At 28.8% G+C, this 25,256-nt stretch overlaps 1 protein-coding gene across 1 annotated transcript in view; it reads left to right on the top strand.

Annotated features, from left to right (window-relative positions):
- The window catches only part of LOC132919636 (uncharacterized), a 71,294-nt gene that overhangs the window by 34,304 nt on the left and 11,734 nt on the right, over positions 1 to 25,256 (top strand). Inside the window, exons 4-6 of the mRNA XM_060981371.1 lie at positions 15,407 to 15,453; positions 16,463 to 16,563; positions 24,871 to 24,987. Coding sequence (XP_060837354.1) covers positions 15,407 to 15,453; positions 16,463 to 16,563; positions 24,871 to 24,987 — 265 coding nt within the window. The remainder of the gene's footprint in view (positions 1 to 15,406; positions 15,454 to 16,462; positions 16,564 to 24,870; positions 24,988 to 25,256) is intronic.

The following is a 25,256-nucleotide window of genomic DNA, read 5'->3' as shown; positions in this document are numbered from 1 at the left end:
CATTCGTGATTTATTTTTATTCATGTAAGATTCTAGCTACTAAATTTAAAATGAGATTTAAAAATATAAACACTATATGTTGACACTGCATGCACGCGTGTATAACCTGAATATATATCTAAGGATCCGCGTAGATCTCGTGAATTTAATGTAAACTGTATACATAGTACATATATATATAAGTGTATTATTTCAGCGTAAATGACCATGGCTACAAATTGCGGTGTATCACACAGATATTTGATAAAGTTTCATTCATCGATGTTACGTAGATTTTGCAGGTCGCCGTCGTCCAACCATTCCTCCTCTCAGGCTATATCCCGTTTGTGTCGACTGCGAGGCGCTATATAGACAAGGCCAGAGTAATTCTATACATAACGACTTGACATAATATATGCAGAACATACATTTGTCTAGTAAATTTGTTCTACGAGGCGTAATAAACAGATTTAGAACATTTTGATGCAAAGTTGCGTCCGTGGTTACCAATATTATAGTGCTTTTGATACGGGATTTGCATAATGAGCGGAGTTGGTGGACACGAGGAAGTTATGTTTGAGTGTGTGTGTGTGTGTGTGTGTGTGTGTGCGCGCAACACGAAGAGGAGGTGGGTAGATTATTGTTGTATAGGGAGTGCCGACGCTGGTGGGCAAACACGAATTATATGGTTGATTTATTGGGGGAGTGAAGCAGGAACGTGTGCCGGCGAGCCACCGGATTACCTGGCGATAATCAAAGTCCGAGCTTCATTACTGCCGCCGACGCATCCTCTACTCCTACCCCACAAACCGTTGCAGTTAAGCCTTTCAGACACGTTCGGCAAACAGCCACACTGAAAACGTCAAAATATAAACGGTTTAAGCAATCTCGTTGTGGATGTGGATGGGGAAGAGAACTCTGGGACGCATGTATATGTACTTGTATTATAATATAATGTGGGGACCGCCGTAGCAAATCATTATGTTCGTGCAGCGGCACAATAAAAACAAAATATTAATAAATATTAAATAATATATTATACATCAAAATTTAAACACAATTTTCCACTTGGTTGCGATGATATATGGTCGTTTCGAACATTTCGTTTCGGTGCGTATACACGCGTGCACAGAGAATTGGGTCACGGAATTAACGAACCGTCTGTACACAATGTCCCATGCACATATTATATACAGTGTGAAATTGTACAGCTTGTTGCAAATGTATGAAATGATATATATATATATATATGAATTTGATAGAAACAGGGCACTGTACAGCGGTGAACGTTTATGATGTCTTAGTAGGATATTCCGACGAAATTTATTACCGTTTACATTACCTTATTTTATACTGGAATATATTATATACAAGTAAAACGTCATGAATTTTATCTCGTGATCCACTAAAGGTGTGTGGACCGTATATAACGATGTAAGCGACGGACGTTATTTTTAATCTTTGTGCTCCATGGTTGCGAGTTTTTCTGTTTTTATTTTTGATTCGCTTTTAGTGAACTCATAAATATGTATCGAAATTTGCGGGCGCTGAAAATTGATTTAATTTTAATCTGCTTAATGTTGTATTCGTTTATTATAAAACTCTTCGTTTGTTTCTCAATTGAGACAAACTATTATCAAACATTTTCCTAAATATGTTACATCTTTGTGATGTTTATTTTATTAGTAGAGCCTGAAAACTTATTTATCATACAATTTATTTGACAACAAAAACGTTTACAAATCGCAAAAACGACTCGCCTTGGAATAGTTTTTAGAACGTGATTGTATTAAAATTAAAATTGAAACACACGCTAAAAAAAGCAGCCCGCCAAAAGTTTAAACTTTGAAGCGTATTTGTTTTTTGAATATAGTTGAGCTCAATGATCATAAATTGAATTATGTATTAAGTATATTATTACATTTTAATGATGATTTAAATAGTTTTTCCATTTTCAACATTCACTCTAGTTTTATTTGTATATTTTATTTTTTATTCATATAAGTCTCGTGCTAATTTTTTCAAGTACTTAGTAGAAATCCCATTATCCTACTTCTTAAAAAATGCCAAATAATGTTATATGATATGTCTCGTTTGTAATTTTTTTTTCTTTGCTTTTTCTAGAATTTTAAATTATTAAGAAGTTCACAAACAATTGTATTTACACTTTTCAGAACGCACTATACTATTTTTCCATCTCGAACGATGCGTACTGCGTTGCGCATTGTTATCAACGGTGGAACAATACACCACCATTACAAAATGAGTAATAATTGTTTTATAATTTTTCGCAATCAGCTTAAGCTGTTGTGTACATACGCGAATTTTTACCGGTTTTCGTATGTCGCCCGGTGCGTTATTATTTGAAAAATAGTATAATATACATAATCTAACTGTCCTTAGATGTAATCTTCTAAAATTTTCTTTATGATGATTAAAATTTAACCAAAATTAAGTTACCCTCAATCATTGACTGATCTAACTATATTACATAAAGATTCTATACAATTAATACTTTATTTCTAATATTTTTTGGCTTACATTTCCAAAATGTTTCAAATACATGTCGTATATACTTAATTGTAATAATAGTTTTTGTGGTAAGTTTCGGTTTTCCACTTTAAATTCAAAAAAAAAAAATTTAGTTTAACTGCCACACAATACTATAAATACCTAAGTAATAAATAAAAAATTAAAAAACATATTTAATAAAACAAATCCGTATTCCGTGGTTTCATTTTGATAAATGTTGATAAATGAAAAAACACTGCTATAAGTATTACCAAATTTAAAAACTATATTATTTTTAATAATGATATTCAGAAAATTATCTTGTAATGGATTCAAATGTATTCTATTAAAGCCGTTGAAAATATGTATAATATTCTGTTACGCCATTACTTAAACCTGCAGTAAATCTTTGTGATACATCAATCATAAGTATTTAAAATATTTGTAAATTATAAATGTGTTCATACAAATATAATGGTTTATTTTAATGGTTCCGTCAAAAATTATTTGTCATTTGTATACATTTATCATTCTTATTTCGAAAATCTGAGGCAATTATAGATATCACTTTAGAACAGTTTTCTCTTACAGAGAAGCTACTGAATACGGTATTTTAGGTATATTTTGTTTTTTTTTTTGTCGAAGAGGATGCCAAAAAAGGTTAGATAAATAAAACACAATTCAATAAATATGTTAAATATCTCCAATTATGTATATATATATATATAAGGTTAAGAGGAATTGCAAACAGACCGCGAGTTATTTATTACTTTAAGCTGATGCCTGAATATTACGATGCCGTTAGAAATTTAGAATAGCCTATTAATGCAATTATTATACGGTGCCAAAGATAGGGTGAGTGACTTTACGAAACACCCGGCAAATGAACGTCCCAGAAATATTTCGCATTAAAAACGAACAACGAACATCTGCTTTGAAGATGGTTCAATAGAGTCCATATATGGAAAATAATGATCAGATTTACACTACATAATAATATGGTATATTATACGCAATAGATATATACTGATATACAATACTAATAAGTATTAATATATAAAACACTGACATTCGAGCTCCTTAATTGGTTGATTTCATGCTGAATAAATATCGTAAATAAAGGTATGGTATTGGATTTTTAGAATGCTTGTTGGGAAATATGAATAATTAAAGAAGTGATTTCATTTGGTTTGATAAAAATCGTCTCTTTGAAAATTATTTCGTTTTCTTTATTTTAAATAACTATTTTAACTAGGGCTGTGAATTTAATGCACTAAAAAACCTTAAAAAATGCATTCAAAATTTCAAAAATTATAGAACAAAATGCACTTAAAATGGTTTTTAATTTAATTTTTATAATGATATTAGTATATTATATGCATAAAAATATATTTATTTAATAAAAAGTTGATTTAATTTGAATTTGAATTTGAATTTTGAAATTTATTGATTCTTTAATGCTATTTGCCCGAAACATTTTTAAAAAAAATTTTTATAGGTTTTCAAAGATGTTAATTAATGGAATTAAATTAAAAAATACCAAAAAATGAACTAAAAAAGTAAAATATGACCTAAAAAATAAAAAAAAAATAAAAATTGCAAAATAAAAGTTTTATAAATGGATTTATTGTTACATTATTCAAATTTTATACTTAATTATCTATGTTTCACAACCACCAAAAAAAAAAATGCATTTTTCTACAAATGCACAGCCCTACTTATTTATTTGCCGGGTGACCTATTGTTATTATAGTTTTCGCTGACATAATATATGATAATATGCTGTATTTTGTTTACATTTATGCATGTTTTTATGTTAGCTTAAAATTGAAATTTTAAACTTTGAAACATATTCTAGAAAATATCATCTTTCAATAACGCTTAAAACGTCATGATTTTTTTAACATTCCTTTTTATTTTTTCCTATTATTATAATGCTTTGCTTTACCTATTTATTGACGTACGGACTTATGGTGGCTTGCATTAAAATATATTTAACATGTTCATAATTTAAAATATTTTATTTTTCACGAACCATATGTATTATTTACGTGGAACTATTTATGTTTGGGGTAAGGGGTAAGCACATACTTTTTTTTACTTGTTTTTCTTACGAGGTTTTATCTGCTCAGCATTATGTTTGTTCAATGGTCGACAAAAGACATGATATATATATATATACGTAATATGTTTATCGGTAATGCAAGAGAATTGTAACGTTTTGTTCAATGATCCGTGAGTTGTGTTGCGGGCACGATTTTTATTTGTATTCTGTAGAATTATATCATACTTTAAATTATATATATTTTTATATACGTATATATCCGGTTTTTATCTTTTCCCTAAATCTCCTAACGTTATCTTTCCCCTATGTGTACAGGTCAGAGGATAATTTGGTCACAACGCGCCAATAATTTACTATTGCTAAATTAAATATTTAATATATTTTGAACTAAACATTTTTATATCAGTAATTCTATTTTAAAATGTGATTTTAATAATTATACATATCTGCAATTATGTTTAATAACAATCCTTGGTTAATTCAACTACAAATTAAATTATCTTCAAATAATGTGCTGTAGGTACTACTGCGTCTATTGTCTGATATAATTATGAGGTTTTATTATATAATGTTATTTCGTATACGTATGAAATGTTTAAGATCTAAATTAACTTCATTGAACTTAAGTATATATAGACAGAGAAAAAAAGGAATCTGATGAGACGAATTGATGTATGTTTAGCTATGTATATTATTAAAAATTAAACAATTTAAATAATTTAAAAAAAATTATAATTATTATACTCTATTCAAGTAGTGTGTAACAGTGAATTTATAAATCTATATTAGCACTATCTTATGTTGAAATAAAATTCTAAACTTTTAATTATAATCCATGAGTTAATGAATTGTAAAACATTCAATTTTCATTTAAATGCTCACTTTGTTTGTACTGTAATTGCATAAAACAATACTCCACACTCATTTTCGCGGGATATTCTATCAATTTTTTATTTTAATCATTTTCATTAGAACATAATTTTTAATTATTAATTAAAAAATTGAATATAATTTTATATTCAACTCAAGTCATATACGATACTTAAAAAGTAGTACGATTTACCGAAATAAAAAAATATTATAAATGGTAAATTGTTTTGAATGATTAGTTACATTTTTTTCAGTTATATAATATAATACCCTTATTTTATTTTCACACAAATACATAAGTTTTGAATTTACTTTACAAAACATGGTTGGAAAATGAATTCTTTGTGGCTTATTGAGAGTTTATTTTTAAATAGTTGCTTTAACTTTGTTATTAGGATCTTTAATACAATGCAATAGATGAATGCAATATTCATTATTGGCCCGAGAATTGATAACTCATCGAATTTATTACTATAAAAAAACTTATAAAGTTACAAATATATAATTATGTTTTTGGTGACATACATAATACTTATTTATTATTCTAGTAAGTACATATAATATTAGTATGTATATTGTATATATATCACTAAATGTTAGAGCCACATACTGTAATCTTGTTATTATTTTATCGTTTATATTCGAGATAGAAAAATAACAATAAAGACTGATAAAGGTGTACAATGCGCATAAACTACGATTAGGAAATGACCCGTGAAATAGGATCATTTTATTAGATCCACACAATGGTAAAAGTAAAGCAAATAAAAACTTGGTGTGATAGAGGGAAAAAAATTGAAAAGTTTAAGTTAAAAAATAGTATGCAATAATGAAAAGCAATACTTTGTTGGCTTAACTTTGCGAGATTACGATTTTTAAAGAGCTATACAATATGTGAATCTTCCCCGCCCTCTTGCTACTTTCCACTACGTGGTTTCTCGGGTATTTGGTTGTATACACGTATTCTATATACGCATATATTTACTTACAAATGCCTTTACTTCTAAAAGAAAATCTATATAATATTACTATCATTTCCGGAAAAGAACCGGGTGCGTCTCGTATATACGGCAGACGCGAGCCTCATTAAAAATATCCCGAGGCTTTGAAGGCATCATCTACTTTTCGTTTTTTTAAACGTCGTTATTATTTTATTTACCTGAAAACGAATATAGACTCGGTCAATTGATATATTTTCCTTTTCAAGATGCACGTTAATCAAAATACAGCGTACCACTGTTATATGGACTATTTGAAGATGGTTATACTTATTATCGAAGCAATCCCCATCAAACATATGTATATGATTTAAAAATTGTCTACACTGAGGTTTAATAATAATATTCATTATAATATACGATATATCTCGTGTATAAGTTTAATCAGTACCGTATTTAGAATTTGTTTTGCTCCCGGTTGTACAATTTAAATTTTTATAATAAATATTTATATGTTTTTTTTTTAAATCATACGCGTTTTATAAGGTAATTTAATGCAAATGTATCGACAGTTCTGAGCACGTTATGCTCGACTGTGACTCTACCCTTAAGAATATAAATAATAATGTATAGTATAGTGATGTGTGTCTAGTTATCGACTGTGGTCGTGGGCGGTGAGTGACGGAATAGAGTGGGCGGGTAGCGATGACTAAGGTAAATATCAATATAACGGCCGCTATATAATACACAATAGTTTTATAAAGCGAGGCGCTATATTGTGCTATATATAGCTATTACTATAGCTGTGCTCACGGAAACACCGCAGTTATGTGTGGCGCGCGCGTCTTATTGTTTGTACAGCACTCGGTCGAAGGCAGAAAGGTGAGATTGTGCGTATATATACACAGTCACTCTCTGCGTAGTGCGGTGGACTTGCCGTAATACGGAAAAAATGCTAAAGAATTTATATACTTTAATATATATAGTACGATTTAGCGCAGTCAGCTTTTATAATATATTGGCGCCGAACAGTCAATATTTACACTCGTTTTGACCCCCCCTCCCCGCTCTCATTCTTGGTTGAGGTTAATGTCTCGTTTAGCACCGACTGATATAGGCACGCGTGATACCTATAGTGTAAATTGCTTTTTCTGCAGGTAACTATAAAAATGCGGCTACCCCAAATTACAATATTTTTTTTTTCATTATTTTTTATTCGCTAGAACGACTTTATCATTTTTGTCAATATCATATCACTTAATAGGTAGAGACATAGAGTACGTCTAGCCTACTAATACTCCCTTCTCTATGAAGAGAATTTTTCACATGTTGTGGAGTGGGCCTGGCAGGGTGCAGAGCAGTCGGAACGATGGCAGGGAATACGAAGTAGTATTTTTTGTACTCTACCGAAATTCTTACTAATGACTGCGCATCTCACGGATAGCAGTGTGACCATTGCACCACACTCCCCTGCGATTATAATATAATAACGACTTTTATTCTTATACACGCGGTAAAGGGCGAATAACCATCAGCTGTCGGTGAATCGTGTATAATATTCTATTTATATGCACTGAAGGGATATATTATAATAATATCCGTACAAATATGATCGTTATTCATATTATCGATCGCAAAAATTTTTTAGTCGACTTAATCGTACGTCAATCCTATTTACATTCCTCTGACAGTCACCGTTAGCAGTGGTTCTATACACCGCTTCTAGGCTGATATATCGTGTTATTCATATTTTAAAAGTACGTAGCCACCTCAATCACTACCCCAACGAGATGTAGTTTTCGGAGATCATGTCCATCAATGGAATGGCTAAACGGTAAAATCGTAATGTGTAAATCATTTATATACATTAAACATATTAATTCGACGGGTAGTGTTTGCTATCGCAGTTTTTCCTTCGCCTCGTAATGCATATTTACGTTAATAATATATTAAATGTATACTCAGCTATTAGATATGTTAACAGGACAAAGCTGTACACGTTTCTTGGAATCTTTTATAATTTACGTGCAAGATTAAAAACTGTATCTACATTCATTTGAATGTTTTCGCTTAAACTTTTATACAAATTTGAAATTTTTAAACTTATAAGCATTTTAAAATAAAACCGCTTTTGAAGTATTTTTTGAACAGGGCAATATTATTTAGTACATACAATTGAAATTATTTTTATTTTTAACTTTTTAAATCAGATGATGAACAGGGTTGTGGTCCGTTTCCTTAAAAAAACGATTAGTTAGAAAATATTATCACAGATTACGGTAAATGCGTTTTGATATAAATTAGTGGTTTGAATGTTATTTACATAGTAAAAACTTTTAGCAATAACAATGGACTAATATAGTAATATACGTATTGTATTATCTGTACTTTAAGGTCTTGACAGTTGATACAGTTTAAAGTTTCCAATATTTGGGTACTACTGTTAAGTAATTTATGATTTATTGAATTATTAACTAAAAACATTTTAGAATGTTAAAGTTCCATGAGTATATAATTAATTCAGTATTGTTGATGCAATTTAAAACGTAGAAGCATTTTTGTTTAATTTTTACTTAGAAATAAAATCTCATTACTTACATATTAAATGAACTTAAAATTTAATTTGCTGTGCTTCTCCAGTTATTTGAAACACTGATATTTTTTTTTTTACTAACAATATCGTTTTATTATCTTTAATATTTATTAAGTAAACGCTTCGTAATTATTCTGTTTAATTAAGATTACTGTTTAAAAGTGATGATGTCATTAAGAGTTTAATACCTCATCAACTATCTATTGTTTTTACTTCTATAATTAAATAAGAAATAAGAAAATTTAAAATTCGTTAAGCTGAAGTATTAAGTTTTTTAACATTATTTTTAACATTTGTTATTTTTCAGAATGAATTCGATTTATAATTTCAGAATTTCGGCTATTTTTAATTTTCCTTAACAATCTATTGACTATTAAAATTATAATAAATCAATTTATTCCAAACCTTAATAAACAATTAAAATAAAATTTTTATTTGATATAAATAGTCTGCATATAATTTTAACACTTAAAGAAATATATGTGTATTATATGCGTAAAAAACGCTTATAATACTTAACATAAATTTAATGTTTATGGTATTAAAGATAATATACAAGGTAAAATAATAAAACCGTGTCATGGCGTTGTTTACGAAGTGTACATTTTCGACAATCTATTTAGTAATTTACGTTGTTTTTAATAGTTTTAATCAGCTAATAGTAGTTATTAGATTTCAATGTAAATCTCCTGGGATTTAATAAAACAGCCATGAGGTTTTTACGTTAAAGATTTGTTTGCATACTGACGTCAAATAGTATTTATAGCGTTCGCTATGTATTTTAACACGTATCTCTTAAGCAGATTAAATCAATCCTTCGTTTACTTATTGTTTTTCTCCTCGGGTTACTGACAAGTTAACAAAACAAAATTGTTAGCGCAGTCTTAAGTTGTATAACGGCTGAACGTAGTTATTACATTTAAAATGTTTTACTATAAAAAATAACTACAATTATTCATTCTATAGTTAAATAAATTGTATATCTATAAATAATAATAAATTGATATGTATTAGTAAATTAAGAAAATAACAATAGCAATAATTTATAAATGGCTTCTGTAAATGTTATCGGTTCATAAAACATATGAAGACGGCGTATTATATATGCAATTTTGATGCATCACCACTTATACCGCGACGTGTATACATTGTATAATTTATTTATATTCGTGTAAGCGATTGTCTTATAAAATATTGAGACATTTTCTGTTTGTTTTTATGTAAATGATTCTGTCAAAGTTTTAAGAATCCAATAAAACGAGTCTTACATTTTACATAATTGTAATCGAAAATGTCTGATATTCGTAGTATTTTCTAATAATTTAAGTGACATTGAATGAATTAATAATTTATTTATTTTTGGTTGATTGTTTATTATAACTTTAATTATTTGTAAACGCTTCTATTTTTTTTATACAATATTTAACATAATAAGGAATTACTTCACACAATGCTATTATATACGGTAAATTCATCATGACTCTTTCCAATAGTTACAATTATTAAATATTATTCTTATTCCGTCGTAAAAAAAGTTACTTTCGGCTGTAAAATGAAAAAAACACCTTTGTGTAATCAAATTTTTTTATTTACCTATACTATTATTACTTTCGTTGAATGTACTCTGTTCTCGTATTATTATTTTTCGCACAATTACTATAAATCAGATTTTATTTATTAAATATAATTTGTCAGGTAGACTACTATAAATATTAATACATCGTACATTCTAAACTCAACTAAACTAAAACATAAAGAACAAGAGTAATGGAAATACGGTTATATTATATTTATATACAAGTATAGCGTTGTGACTACAGTATGTGTGTGTGTGTGTGTGTGTGTGTGTGTGTGTGTGTGTGTGTGTGTGTGTGTGTGTGTGTGTGTGTGTGTGTGTGTGTGTGTGTGTGTGTGTGTGTGTGTGTGTGTGTGTGTATTGTATATTATATGACGTATATAATATATATGTGTGTATATATATTTATATATATTAGTATTAAATATTAATAACCCTCGGTAAGAAAATATCGATTAACCTTTCCGGCGATACTAGAGCGAATTGATTGGTTGAAACCTATTGCTATACGTGTACCGCGTTCATAAATACATGCATTTAAATACATATGTATGGGTAAAAAATATATTTAGGAGTCCAAATAACTCGCATGTACATAAATATGTACCTACTTAATATAATATATTAATATATTATATTGATTTCGGGTATACGTTTAAAATTGTCAACATACGTCATAGGTCATTACTACTTAAAACTGTGTACTTAAGTACTAAGTATATATAATATATATGTATTATATATATTATATGTGTTTCACTATAATATGCTGCTATTAACTCTATATAAAGTAATAATAATAGCCAGCCGTTATTCCCGGGGTATGGCATTAACACCATAATATATTTATGTGTACCTACATGTATAGCTAGTATTATGAATATCTATATAATACGATATATGTGCGCTCATTCGAATTTTAGCGTAATCGCGTGATTCGCGATCGCTTGAGCACTTTTATTAATTAGATATAATTTGTACTGCAAAATTAAATTGATGTAAAATTAGCTCGTATATTTTAATCGGATGACTTTTTGTTTTTTTAATATTCTAACCCTCGCCCCGACTACCCCATATAAACTCCGCCACACCGCCGCCAACTTAGTCTGGCCAGCCGGATTCGTCGCAAACTCTCTTGTCGTCATCGACGGTGGTTTACTACCGCCGGGCAAAAGGGACCTCTAAATTAAAATAAATGAAGAGTGTTTTCTGCGCACGACCTGCTGCTTGTGCAGTACAACTATATTAATATTATTATAATATATGTATACAGTATACACAACCGTTTCTGTACGCCACACCGCCGCCGGACATGCATTTATCAGTTTTCGTCGGCGTTTGTAGTTGTATACGCTTGTTTATTACGATTATTATTATTAGTAGTAGTAGTAGTATTTATATACCAGAGCGTTGACATTCGGTTCTTTGTGAGTGATGTGATCTCTCTATATTATGTATACATACATACCTACAAAGAAAAGAAAAGTATTAAATATCGTCCCCCGGCCGACGAAAACACAACGGCGACTAGTGAAATAATATAATATAAAAAAATTGCTACTACAACTCTACACCCCCCCCCCCCCCCCCACCGATCGATGACAAAACGTGGCTATTCGTCTACGCGACAACCTATCTTATAGTAGCGCCGCTGTATAGCCTACATCCGCTCTGTCCGTGCTTAATAATAATAATACTGAATTATATAATATATATATATCACTCGCATCAGCGTAATTCGATCCCGTTGCACTGAGAGCGGTTATAAAAAGTTCTTTTTAGTTTTGTCAAAATTTCATTGTTCGCGGTGGAATTCGATATTATTGTGTGCGTATTACCAGCTACAACTGCTACAATTGCTAACATTTTTATTGATTGGAATTTTTTTTTTCTCCCAAAAGAGCTACATAATTTTACGAAGTTAAACTTAAATATAATATATAAATATTTTATCGCGTTAAATTTCGTCGGCACCATGGGACATGTCGAGCTTACGCTTCGGGTGTCTGCCGGACTCTACGCGTTCTGCGGTTTTCTCGTAAACCATAACAGCGATGGTATGCTGTCGAAAATATGTGACCAAAAGTGTGTGTGTGTTGTCAGGAATTTACAATAGAAATTGCCCAAATCACTGCTGCTGTTGCTACTGGTACTATAAGGTTAAATGGGACTAAGAATGTGGGTTTCAAGTATGTAAGTGCAAGCCATATTATAGCATCTACCTATATAGGTAAATTACGCGTCTTTGCGATGGGTGTAGGTACGCCGACAATTATCGCACTTTTTGTGTATTATAATACATGCATGTAAATTATTTTAGAAATTGCAAACAATGCCAGATTAAGAAATTTAGCGTCCCTAAGGCTTGTATAAAATGGCGCCCTTATTATTATTTATCATTTTTTTTAACCATAGGTACATTTTACATTGAAAAAATCGTATAAAAACAAACAAATTACAACAAAATAAGTTTAGTAACTACAAATTTATTATGTTAATTACTTGCATTTACATAAAATATTATATTAACTTCAATTAATTTTTTTCCTGATTCCTGTTAGCGAATTCAGTAACTATATATCAGAACTACCTAAGCTTTGAAGAAATTAATTTTCTATATTTAATAGAGATAATTCATTTAATCGATTTGATGTTGTTGTAGACCTCAAACAGCTTTTTATGCGTTTAAGAGTAGAAAAAGAATATTCTCTAAACAATTAGTAAGTGCAGTAGCCAAGTACATTCTCAAAACAATAAGGGAAAAATATCATAATAGCTATCATTTGTTTTTATAAAAAATATGTAACATTTTATTCGGTGACACTTCAGTTGAGGACATACATTTAAAATAGTTACATTCATCATACAATATTTTGTCAGAAGCAAAACGACTTGTAATATTTTTACAATTCTCTCCAACTGATTTGTCATCAGACTGTTTAAATAAACAAGGAATACATCTATAAATTTCTCTGAACATAAAATTCAACTAAAATTTAATACATTAACGGGTTTCCATTATTTTTATATTTATTACAAAAGAAAAATGTTTGTGATTTAAAAAAATCATTATTTTTCCCCGAGAAAATATGTTGGTTCTGTCCTTGGGTAGCGCCGCTTATAAAACTTAAAATTAGCGATCCTACACCCAAGCCTACTTAGCCTATACGTAGTTAATCCTCCCTTGATCGTGAATTAGGTTATGTACTTACTTGAATACTCAAGAATTTTAACAGATTTGTAATACCTTTTTTTTATTCAAATTATTAACAGTAAACCATAAGTATTGTTTTTAAATCATAATATATTAAGCCATATAAGCACATTATACAATAAACATATTTTGTTTGTATTTTAATTCAATTTTAAAATGTGTGTTTATCTCTGCAACATTTAAATAGGTCATATCATCGTTGTATTATGTTTTTAATCAGTTAATAGCCATTTATTATTTTGTTCATGTCGTATTGTATATACGAGTAATATCTTCGTGTGTATAGTATAACGTGTATAATATAATATATAAATATAACGCAGTCTGATCATGGCCGCATATAATGCATTATGTATAATACGTGTCTTTAATCTGTTTAATTATTTACAGTCTGGAAATCTCGTTTTATTATTATCATATATATATTATTTTACACAGTGAACATCAAACATTTTGTTGTGGTATTCTCGGTTGCTGCCGTAGCTTCTTAGCTACGTTATACATTAAGTTTCGATTACATAATAAATAAGACCGTGTAATGATTACGTATAATTTATTACACGTCATAAATCATTTCCATTCTTACATTTTATATATTTATTATTATTATTTCTTTTGAACGAAGGCATTACAACTTTTATTATCGTTCTTAGCTGCTATCCCCGAGGAATCTTATCCCGTATCTCCCGAAACACTCGCTTAGTCTCAAAGTTAAATTTGATTTTTGCAAACATATATTATAGAGTGATTTTTAGGTTTTTTTTTTTATTATTATTTATCATTCCTATCGTCTACTATTTAAATTAAATGTATTATTCAATTACAATATATATTTCAGCTCGCTTTCATACAATTAAAATAATTAAATCATTATTACGTGTAAAATATTATTAGTATATTCGTGCCTATTATTGTATCATTTAGTAAAATATGAAACAGTTATCAATGAAAGCATTGTATTCATTCGCGAATTGTATTATGAATCTATATAATAAATCCTCGTAATTATTCATATGTTTGTATAGTACGTTTTATGAAATGTAAAATCGCGTAACCTGAATAAACGCAAATATGCATTTTAGATTTAAATATGAATTATAAAAATATAAATCGTTGAATAGAGGATAAATCTTATAGATTAATAATTATAGATGCAAATACGAGTATATTATACATGTTTTTTTTAGATAAAATGCTACATTTACTCGTGGTTTCTAAATAATATTGGAGTATACAGTATATTCCAAAATAATATTCAGATATTTGAGTATAATATGATATAGGTACTCAAAAATCACTTAAATGATAAGACTTTTTTAGGTGCAAAATGATCAAATGTATAAACAACGTTCAAAAAGTTTATACACTGCATATTATCTTAAAAAAATCTTTTCCCATAAATAAATATTTTTCAACAATCCTTTTTTATAGTTATTACTGTGTAGTTATATACTATATAGGATAAAGATAGTAGTATAATATGTTATCGAAAAATTGACCACAGTTCTGCGATTAATATATATATTTAAAAAAAGGATTTTATATAGTATTTACTTGATAATATTTTTTAAATATAATATGGTCAAACATATTTTTTAAATGGTTTTATGCATATCAAATATTTATTATTAAATATTACGTATCATATTGTATGTTTCAGGTGCCTAAGTCCGAGATCTGCATATTTCTACGAGTTTCCTCCTGCAGGTAAATAAACATATTTATTTTTTTTTACATAATCCGTAATCAATATTTATAATTTGCATTACAAAACAGTAATAGCCTGACGAAGAGCAGTTTCAATAATTTTTACTCATATCTGATTGCATATTAATAAATAATATTAAACAAATATCTAACTGTTCATGATAATAGTATTATTATAACTGTAGATAACTTTCTGTATTTTTATTTTTATTTTTATTATATTTTTTATTTTGTACGGTGAGTTAATTAAAAATGAAAAAGGTCCTTCCACTCCATTCCAAAGCTCGTTTATTCGGTACACTTAACAGAAACGATATTAAAATAAGAATTTCCATCTTCTTTACATGACGATAGTGGTGGAAAGTTGGGACCCTGCGAAACCAAAGAATGAGAGAGATGTGGAAAGACCTTTTCTCTCTTTTACTCTTTTCCCCTGTCTCTGTCTTTCTCCTCGCTTCCACCCTTTTATTTTTTGGATCAGGGAAACTCAGCAATTTCGTGGTTTTCCCAAGGCCGAAATGGATTTCATCCAGTGAGCCCGGGATAAAATTTAAATGGAAATTAGACGGTATCCCGGGGGAGGAAACCGGGTTGTGGGGGATTTGAATCGTTGTCATGGGGGGGAGAGGATTGAAGTGAGATAGACGGACGATATAGTGTATGCTCGAAAATGTGGTTTGTTTTCCAAAGGTTTCGGCGTATTTGTGGCAAACGTGTCGATGTGTTGTTCAGCAGGCAGGTTAGTGTGCTTACCCGCGCACACCTTGTCAGCGTTGATTTATTCCTATATTTCCTTTGTGCTCGTATTCTCTGTTCCTAAAATAATGGCAACATTCAAAATAGCAAAATAATATCTTGTCAAAGGTTATAACTTTGTAAAGTAGTGGTTTAATGTGGTGTACAAACATAAACAAGAGAGAGACATACTTCAAATAATAATCATAATAATAAAGTTTAAAAACTGCATGTTATTAATAATATGCGATTTGTTGTTTAATTTGTTTTGCAGACCGACCCGGCAAAAAGAAGATCACATTGACGCGGTTTCTACGAAACTTCAAGACCCACAGGAGAGATAAATCGCGAAGTCAACAAAACGTTTCGTCCCGGGTAAGGATACGAACTATTTTACTGTTTGCAATACGCGTGAGAGTAGAGGTCCGGGTGTGCACTTTGTGTTAACTACTGTCGGCGGAAATACTGTACTCAAGCGCGCACACACAAAAACACAAACACATACACAAATTGTGAGTTCATGTTTATATATACATATATGCAGTCTATGTATATGTACAAAATAACACACAGCTGTTTCTAAAGCTTTTATGCGCTAGATGGTAGCGGCGATCCACTCGTTCGTGTATTTGGTGTGGTTTGGCGGCATTATAGGTGGTAGTTTTCTCATTAATCGTTAATTAACGTTTTAAACCCGGAGAGAACGGTTTGACCTCCATTTTTTTTCTAAATCAAATGGCATAATTAATTCCTATACGTTCGAAAAAACATTCCAATGGAACGCTTATGAGAGACCCCCTTCCCACTTCACCAAATCTCACAAGTAACTATGGTAACCGCCGTATATACTCGAGACTGATATATAACTAAAAAAAATTTAAGGTACTATAAAATCGTTCGGCTAAGTGTCTTTTTATATATGCATTTTTATATGTATTATATGTATTATATATTGTGCCCTAGTAATTTTTTTCTCTTCTCTCGTTTTTTTTTTTTAATTTTATCGATCCATCTCTTTCTTTTTCCCATCGTAGCTATTGACCCGAAAATGTCTGTTACATTTTCATTTTATATTTCAAATGCGACATTTCGGTGACGCTATATACTAGTGGCTGTAGGTAGGTACATATAGAAATAGCGGCAAGACGATGGCAATCACGCAAAAGTTGACGACATTTCCTTAGAAAATCAACCCCTTTTTATTCATTTACGTCATGGAACGTGCTTACAAGTGTATTGCTGTATATTGCTCGATATTCGATTTTTATATTTATTGATAATTGTTTCTGTGACACATAAACACTGTTTTTACGATTTTTCATAAAAACTATTTGTATATACATATATGTGTTAAATTTGTAATATATGCGCATAGGTATTGCATATAATTAAATACCCGTTTTATCTGTGTAATAAACTTTTTAAACATCATAAACTATGATTTATATAGCTAAAAATTATTAATAATAAAATATAAGATTTAAACAATCAAAAAAAGTCATTGGAAAATAAATTAATACTGAGAAAACTTAAATCTAAAAATTAGGTAAGGTTTGATTATTTTATTAAATAAGTCGATTAAAAATTGAATAGGTTCATCAAATTATTTATTTATTATATTCTTCCGAATGTGTGTATAATTATGTACTAAATATATTTAAATTTACGAACCCATTGCAATTTCTGTATTTTACTTATATTTCGCACGAATAATAATTGGTTAATTTATTTATTCTTGACTCGTCGTTCATTATTAAACAAACAAAAATGTTCTTTGTTTGATGCTAACATCACGCGATAATCCAATCGTCAAAAGTATAAATAAGTATTATATATCTAACTTGTAACTCCGATTAAATCGTAAATTAAAAACATGTTACAGTTGTCTATACAGGAAACAGTATAGACGATATTTTAATAATAATATTAATTATATGCGAATATTTATTCCGGATTGCTTCTGGTAAATATTTAATCGTCTTATGCTGTTTTATGATAACGTGTAATATTATTATATGTGTACCTGTGACGGGTGGATCGTGTTTGTACTCTGGTGACGACGATGATGTGTCAGTAGAATACCGATTCGAGTATTTCTACGTATTTGCATGCCAATCAGTATAGGGACCGGCGCCGGATTTAGTCAAAGCAAAAGAGGAGAGGAGGATTGAATGTAAAAATAAATAAATAAATCCCTCGAGATTTTCTATTTTCACTATACACCCTTGACGTCGTCGCGGATGCTGTACAATCAAATTCGCCAAAGTACATTACATGCATATATGCATATATATTTATACTATATGTATGTGTATTTTTATATTTGTATATTTATATTTTTTGCCTACGACGCACGTGCGTATTGTCAGTATTATATAAATATATAGACTTTTCTAGATATCTAATGTGGGTACACACGCACACACATATATATATATAAACATACTGTCACAGTAGCCTATATTCATTCGGTGCTTATATAATACGTATATTATGACGTAGGAGTGTGTGTATATATATATATATATATATTTATAAATTATAAGGTACTAGTAGGTATGTATTAATGTATTCCATGTATACAAATCGTCGCCCAAATTTGATTCTTCCAAGTCTCAATTCACGGTGGGTAACCGGTGATCTGACACCGGGCTTTTGTTCTCGTATCTGTGCGATGACATTTCACACTCAAATAGATTTAATACGAAAAAAAATATGTAATATATAATATAACATAAATGCACTGCATCGTATATCGTACATACACCGGGTGATATTTTTAACGTGAAAGTAACGCATCTATTTTCTCTATTACATTTTGCGTTTTTTAAAAGATATATCGTACACGTAAAAGTCTGAAGCGTCAATTTAAATAATTTTAAAAATTGTATCATAATATTCTCTAAATGGTTTTAAACTCATCCCCCTTCTTAAAAAAAACCTTAAAAACTGTCTGTTAAAATTATATATAGTCCAGTCTAAACGTTTTTAAAAAATTATGCCATTCCATATAAATACACAATGAGTTTGTTTAATACGATGTCCTGAATAGATACTCTGTCTTGGTCAATGCTGATCGTGCAGTGTATGTAAAACAATGGCTTAGCGAGAACACTTAATCGAAAACGCTTAATCGTCCATATAATATTATATATGATGTGTCGTTATATTTTGTTCCCGTCCGAATTGTTGTCGCCATTTTCGTTCATTGTTTATATATACCGGAACTTCGCGTCAGAGAACGCACACATTCCGACCACCAGTAGATTTCTGTGTGTAATGACCTCAGAGACCGACATGACGCTACTTCACCACTCAACCCACAATTCATCACCGAGCCTGCAGCTCTCGATTTTTCTTTATCCTATCCTCCAAAAACTTTACAATGCATACGGATTATAATGTAAAAACTCATGAATATAAACATTTAGGTTTTTTTTCTTTATACGTATTTTAATCGAAAATACTTTTTAATATACAAAAAACTCCATTCTTTTTTTTGTCGTCCACGTAGCAGCAGGCGCCGTGGCGTGGCCACACAGTTAAGATAATACGATCCTTGAATACTCGACACTTTATATTAATTTATACGCTTCGAGCTTATATTATATAAATACATTTCTTACAAGCGTGTTCAGGATGATTTTTAATTTTAAAGGAAAAATATTCAATGAAAGTTTTCATTCAAAATCAAAAACAAGACCTAAAAAAAATTATAAACTACAATTGTAAGACTTTTTTGCAAAAATTTAATTAAGTTAAAGTAAAAAGAGTATATTAGAAAAATCAGTATAAAATAAAAACATAATATAACATTGACCGAAAAGATCACACTGCTTATTCGGATTAGATTTGAGGTAGTGTTTGAAATTTTATTATATATCTAATATCTATAGTACCACTCATTGTCGAATCGTTTCACATACGATTTTGGCGATTTTTCGCCAAAATTCTCTGAATCTCCTCGTGTCGTACGTTGGCCTTACACCCGCACTTGTGCACACGCTAAACATACACACACACACACACACACAAACCCCTATTATTTCAGATAACATTCCGCCTTTTCCCACACGCACAAAATCACTATACATAAAATGTGTGTCGTGTGTATAAGTATTAGTGCCAATGGCGGAGAGGTTGAAGTTACCGAACGTTTGGCACGATCCCCCAAATTTTCCGTCCCTCGGTCGAATTCCAACCAGCTCTCACCGTTTTTTGCCAGTGCACAAACGCATTATTATACATGGTTGTATACACATACATATAATATATATTATAAATGTAGTGTACACTAATACCCCCGAGGCAACCTGTGGACAGGTCGCATTATTTGTTTTATGCTTTTCCCCTGTTGGCAGCCATATACACGTATATGTATTACAACAATCGATGATACCTTCTTTACCACATACGCGTATCTATCTACAGAGTTCGCGACTTATTGTATGATCTACATTCTACATGATTTTGTTTTGATACGTTTTATATATTTATATATTAAAAATACATGAATTATAAATTTCACCTAGAAGCAATTGTAAACTATTCCGTTTTATTTTTCTATATTTATGTCTATATTTTTATTGCTATGTTTTACGATTCCATTTTCAAACAAAATCAATAAATTACGATGAATCATTTATTTAACTATACAATGTAAAATTTATAAATAATTATACATTTTTTTTATTTATACGTATTTATACCAAATGTTTTGTATTATCTTGGACATCAAAAAAATGTGCCGTATACTTTATTTTTTCGTTGATTTCTATCCGTCATATACCGTATTTTTTCCATATTTAAGCATTTGTTTGTGAATCATACTAATGGTTTTAAGAATAATTCATTGCGCTTATAAGAACGTTTTTAGAGATAACAGTCACTACGCATATTACGTATATACGAGTATTACATATATGTTTTGCTAATTGTTCGCTGCTGACTACTTATTAATTACTACTTCTCAAGGCTTCGTACGACTGCGCTATGTAACAAGTATCTATTTGCGGATATTGTGAGCTTAATTTTTTTAAACTCGATTTATTAGCAAATCAAATTTTGTCGATTTTAAATTCGATACTATACAATTAATAGAAAACACGAGATTTCAAAAAAAAAAAAAAATATTACACCTTTATAAATATGTAAACTATATCCAAGAGTTATAAAAATTAAATTAAACATAATTAATTTAATTGTATATTTGACTTAATTTTTAATTCTAGTATAATATAATATTATGTAAATTTTAACCAAATTTTGATTACACGGCGTTTTAGATAGGCATTTTAGAGCCCCTTTGTCGTAAAAGATTTCCTCGGTTATTTCTACTCACATTATAGTTGTTTTACTAGCATTATTATAAGTCTTACTCATATGTTTGATATACGTGTAACAATAAATTTGAAGTGTTCAAAATTAAAAATATTCTCTGCATATTTTTTTAAAACCATTTTTGATGTGATACAACTCTTATTTTATTATTATATGCATAGAATTTAACGGTTTTTTTTTTTTAGTTTCGATCAGTTTTAAAATTTTAAAAGGAAAAAAGTTTAACCAATAACAGCCGTAATATTTTATTGAAACAAACCTATAATATTTGTTATTAATTGTTAGTACTTACTCGTCAAAACAAATTGTTCTCATAAATTTATATACCATAATACTGTGTTTAAATTATCGATTTGTTTTAAAAGTTAATTTTAGCAAAGAATTCAGTATTTAATTTCCATTAACAGTGCGATTAAACCGTGTTTTTATCTTATTTTATTAAACTATGTTCATTGATTTTATGTACATTAAAATAAAATAAAATACACGTAGACGTTTTATTTTTTAAATTTATAAAATCCTCTTATAGACCGCAATTGAAATAACTATTTTTTTGATTAGTATTCTGGTTGGTTTTGCAAACACTTTTTATTTGTGTATAATTCAACGTGTTTTGAATACCATATGTGACCATTTTATGTTATATTTTAAACAATGCATGTTTAGTTCAATTTTAGATTTCAAAACAATTTTAGGTACCTACTTCGATTATTATTTCCTTTAATTCAAAATAAGCATTTTATTTTTATTATTTTCAAGACAAAATTAGTAAATTAATAAATATATATTTATCGAATGCAATATATTACGAACATTATATAAAATGGCCTTCGTATATTGAGCAATATAAATAATATATAAATAAGTATTGTCAAAATATCAGGACTAGATTAAGCACTGATTATTATTTGTATATTTGGATTAATCAGTGTGTTTTTTTGTTTGTTCTTATCGATTTTCTTACAATGGGAAGTCCACGTATAAAATGTGACATATATGAGTGTAATTCAATTACGTACTAACTTCTAATTCAAATCTGGAAAAGTTTAATACAGATTTAGATGATTTGTTAAAAAACAATTTTTTTAAAAGGAAACCAATGATTATAAACTTTAAAAATAATTGTACCAGTATATGAAAATAACGAAATTAATATTATATTTATAATGTAGAGTTATTTGATATTATGCATAACGTTTATTTATCGATTTGTCGCGGTGATGGTTGAAAAAGAATGGAACACGAGGTAAATACAAAATACAAAAATGTTACTTGAGATATGATTATATGCTATACTTATAATAAATAATAGCGAATCGTGTCAAAAAAAAAGAAAGCACAACCAATTACATCTTATGAGATGAAACATAATCGGATGGGGAGTTGTATATAAGTAATTGATGGATACATAAGTTTATATTGGTTTATCGATATCACCTCACAAAAAAGTACTACTTTGACCGTTAAAATACAAACGTGCTAAAGAAGTTTTTTAGGTATTATTAGATATTTTCACAACTTTCGGAGCACCATCAATTTTACAAACAGCGGAGCGACTATGCACATCAAAATGCTATGAAAGCAGTACATGCGAAAATCAATTATATAAAAATAAAAATAAATGATTATATTTTCTAATAATATAAATATTATAGTATAAATATATATTATTCATTATATTATAACAATACTTTGCTATTAAATATTATATTATCTATATTTCACAATATACGAAGGCCATTTTATATAATGACCGGGCATTGTAGAAAACGCCCAAATTGTATACTTTGCCCGTTTTATATTTAAAAATAATGATGCTAGGTTCACCATTGAAGGGATAAATCTACTAATTGATAAAGTAATAATAAATTATTGCGTTTTAAAATAAATGTTTTTTTTTTCAAAAATATTCCATAATATATGTTCAAAGTCACTTTAATTAACCGTTATTTATACTGTTTTTCGCAACTTTATCGAAAATTTAACCAACAATGTTCATACCACTTAATTTTAAAACCAATTTAGCAATCCATTGTAGTACTTTGAATTTAATATAATTATTGTTAGAACCGTGCATTGTTTATTATTGTATTCACAAAATGTGTTGTTTTATTGTTAATGATTGAATTGTTTATATATTATTTATAATATATCCGTAAACGAATCGTTTTACAATTTATTTTAGTATTAAATCTACTTTTTATCCAAAATGTGCTTGACAATAAAAAGTGTATGTCATACAAATAGTGTTGTAATACTACAAAATCTCATTATCTGATTCGTTATGAACATATATATTACACTGCCCTTATCGTACAGAACCCCAACAAGTCCTAAACCCATTTTGGCAAGGCGCCATTTCGAATCCAAAAAACTTTACTATTGTACAAAGTTAAATATTAGCTTAAGTACTGTTAATGTATTATTTATGAACGTGTTTTAATTGATTTTTATTTCAACAAAGTATATTTGCATTTTTACCGTCCTTAATAATGATTTGTCGCCATAAATCAATTATAAAATAATAAATTATTAAATTTCTTAATAATTAATGAGTAAGTCACATATTATATCATGTAATTGCACAATACCTACTATATAACTAATTTAACAAATGTTAATAATTATCTATATTAAACAATTTACAAATTATTAAGTTGCGTTAATTATGTTTTTAATTCAATACTACTACATAATTATATGTATAGTAATATAGTATTATGTATAGATGAACATTATATTAATAATAACTAATAATTAGTATGTTATCGTTTAAGTTATAGAAATATAACTTTATAAATTTGCGTTAATTTAACATTATTTAATATTGATAAGTGTTAAAAATATGACATCCTATATAATATTATTATGATGAATCAACGAAATTAACTTAAAATTAAATTACCTCGTTAAAATATTTTATTAGATTTTTATTTTAAAAGTCGTTTAAAAATATTAATTTTTCACTGATCAAATAATAACACTTGACACGCGATGACTATGGCCACTGCAAGATAACCTAAATGTATTACATTTTACTAAACTATACGACTAATAAACATTATTAGACAATATTCATTACATAGCAATTTTAACTTTTATGAATTTACTATTTCTACTATACATGTACAAGATTGATTTAAATACTATTGTCATCTATGAGGACTATCTATTACTAAGAATTACTTCACGTCATATCATTGGTCTTATTTTAATATATGCAACAGTATTATACTATATACCTACTGATTATATTTAAAATATTTTCTTATACTTTTATCGTGTGAAAAAAATGTAACAAAATAAATATGCCAATTTTAACATGAATTAATCATGTTTCAGGCCAACACTCCCGATTGTTTGGGCATGACAATGATGGATAACAGAAATCGTTGTGTACCAATGTCCGGCAGAAACCATGTCGGCAATCCATCCGGTTTTGAAGAAACCATTCATCGGGTGAGTGAGAAAAAAACTAATAATAAACGATCCCTTATTGTAATTTGAAGGTTTCACGCAAACTCAGTTTCGAGTCGATTTCATCGAACATTTCTACAGCATATTTTATATTATCTCTTTATTTTACGTCTTAATTTAAAAATATTTTTATGTCATAAGTTTTAAAATGTGTGAATTCGTTAAACGTGATTTTAACCGTTTAAATATCGCATTATACGAACATTTATCTCTTGTTAAACTCGTATAACGAGAGCTGTACGTAATAGCTT

Source organism: Rhopalosiphum padi, chromosome 2, assembly GCF_020882245.1.
Source record: "Rhopalosiphum padi isolate XX-2018 chromosome 2, ASM2088224v1, whole genome shotgun sequence".
NCBI classification, from domain to species: Eukaryota; Metazoa; Arthropoda; class Insecta; order Hemiptera; family Aphididae; genus Rhopalosiphum; species Rhopalosiphum padi.
The sequence above is the reverse complement of the archived record's forward strand: the minus strand, read 5'-3'. Positions and strand labels throughout refer to the sequence as shown.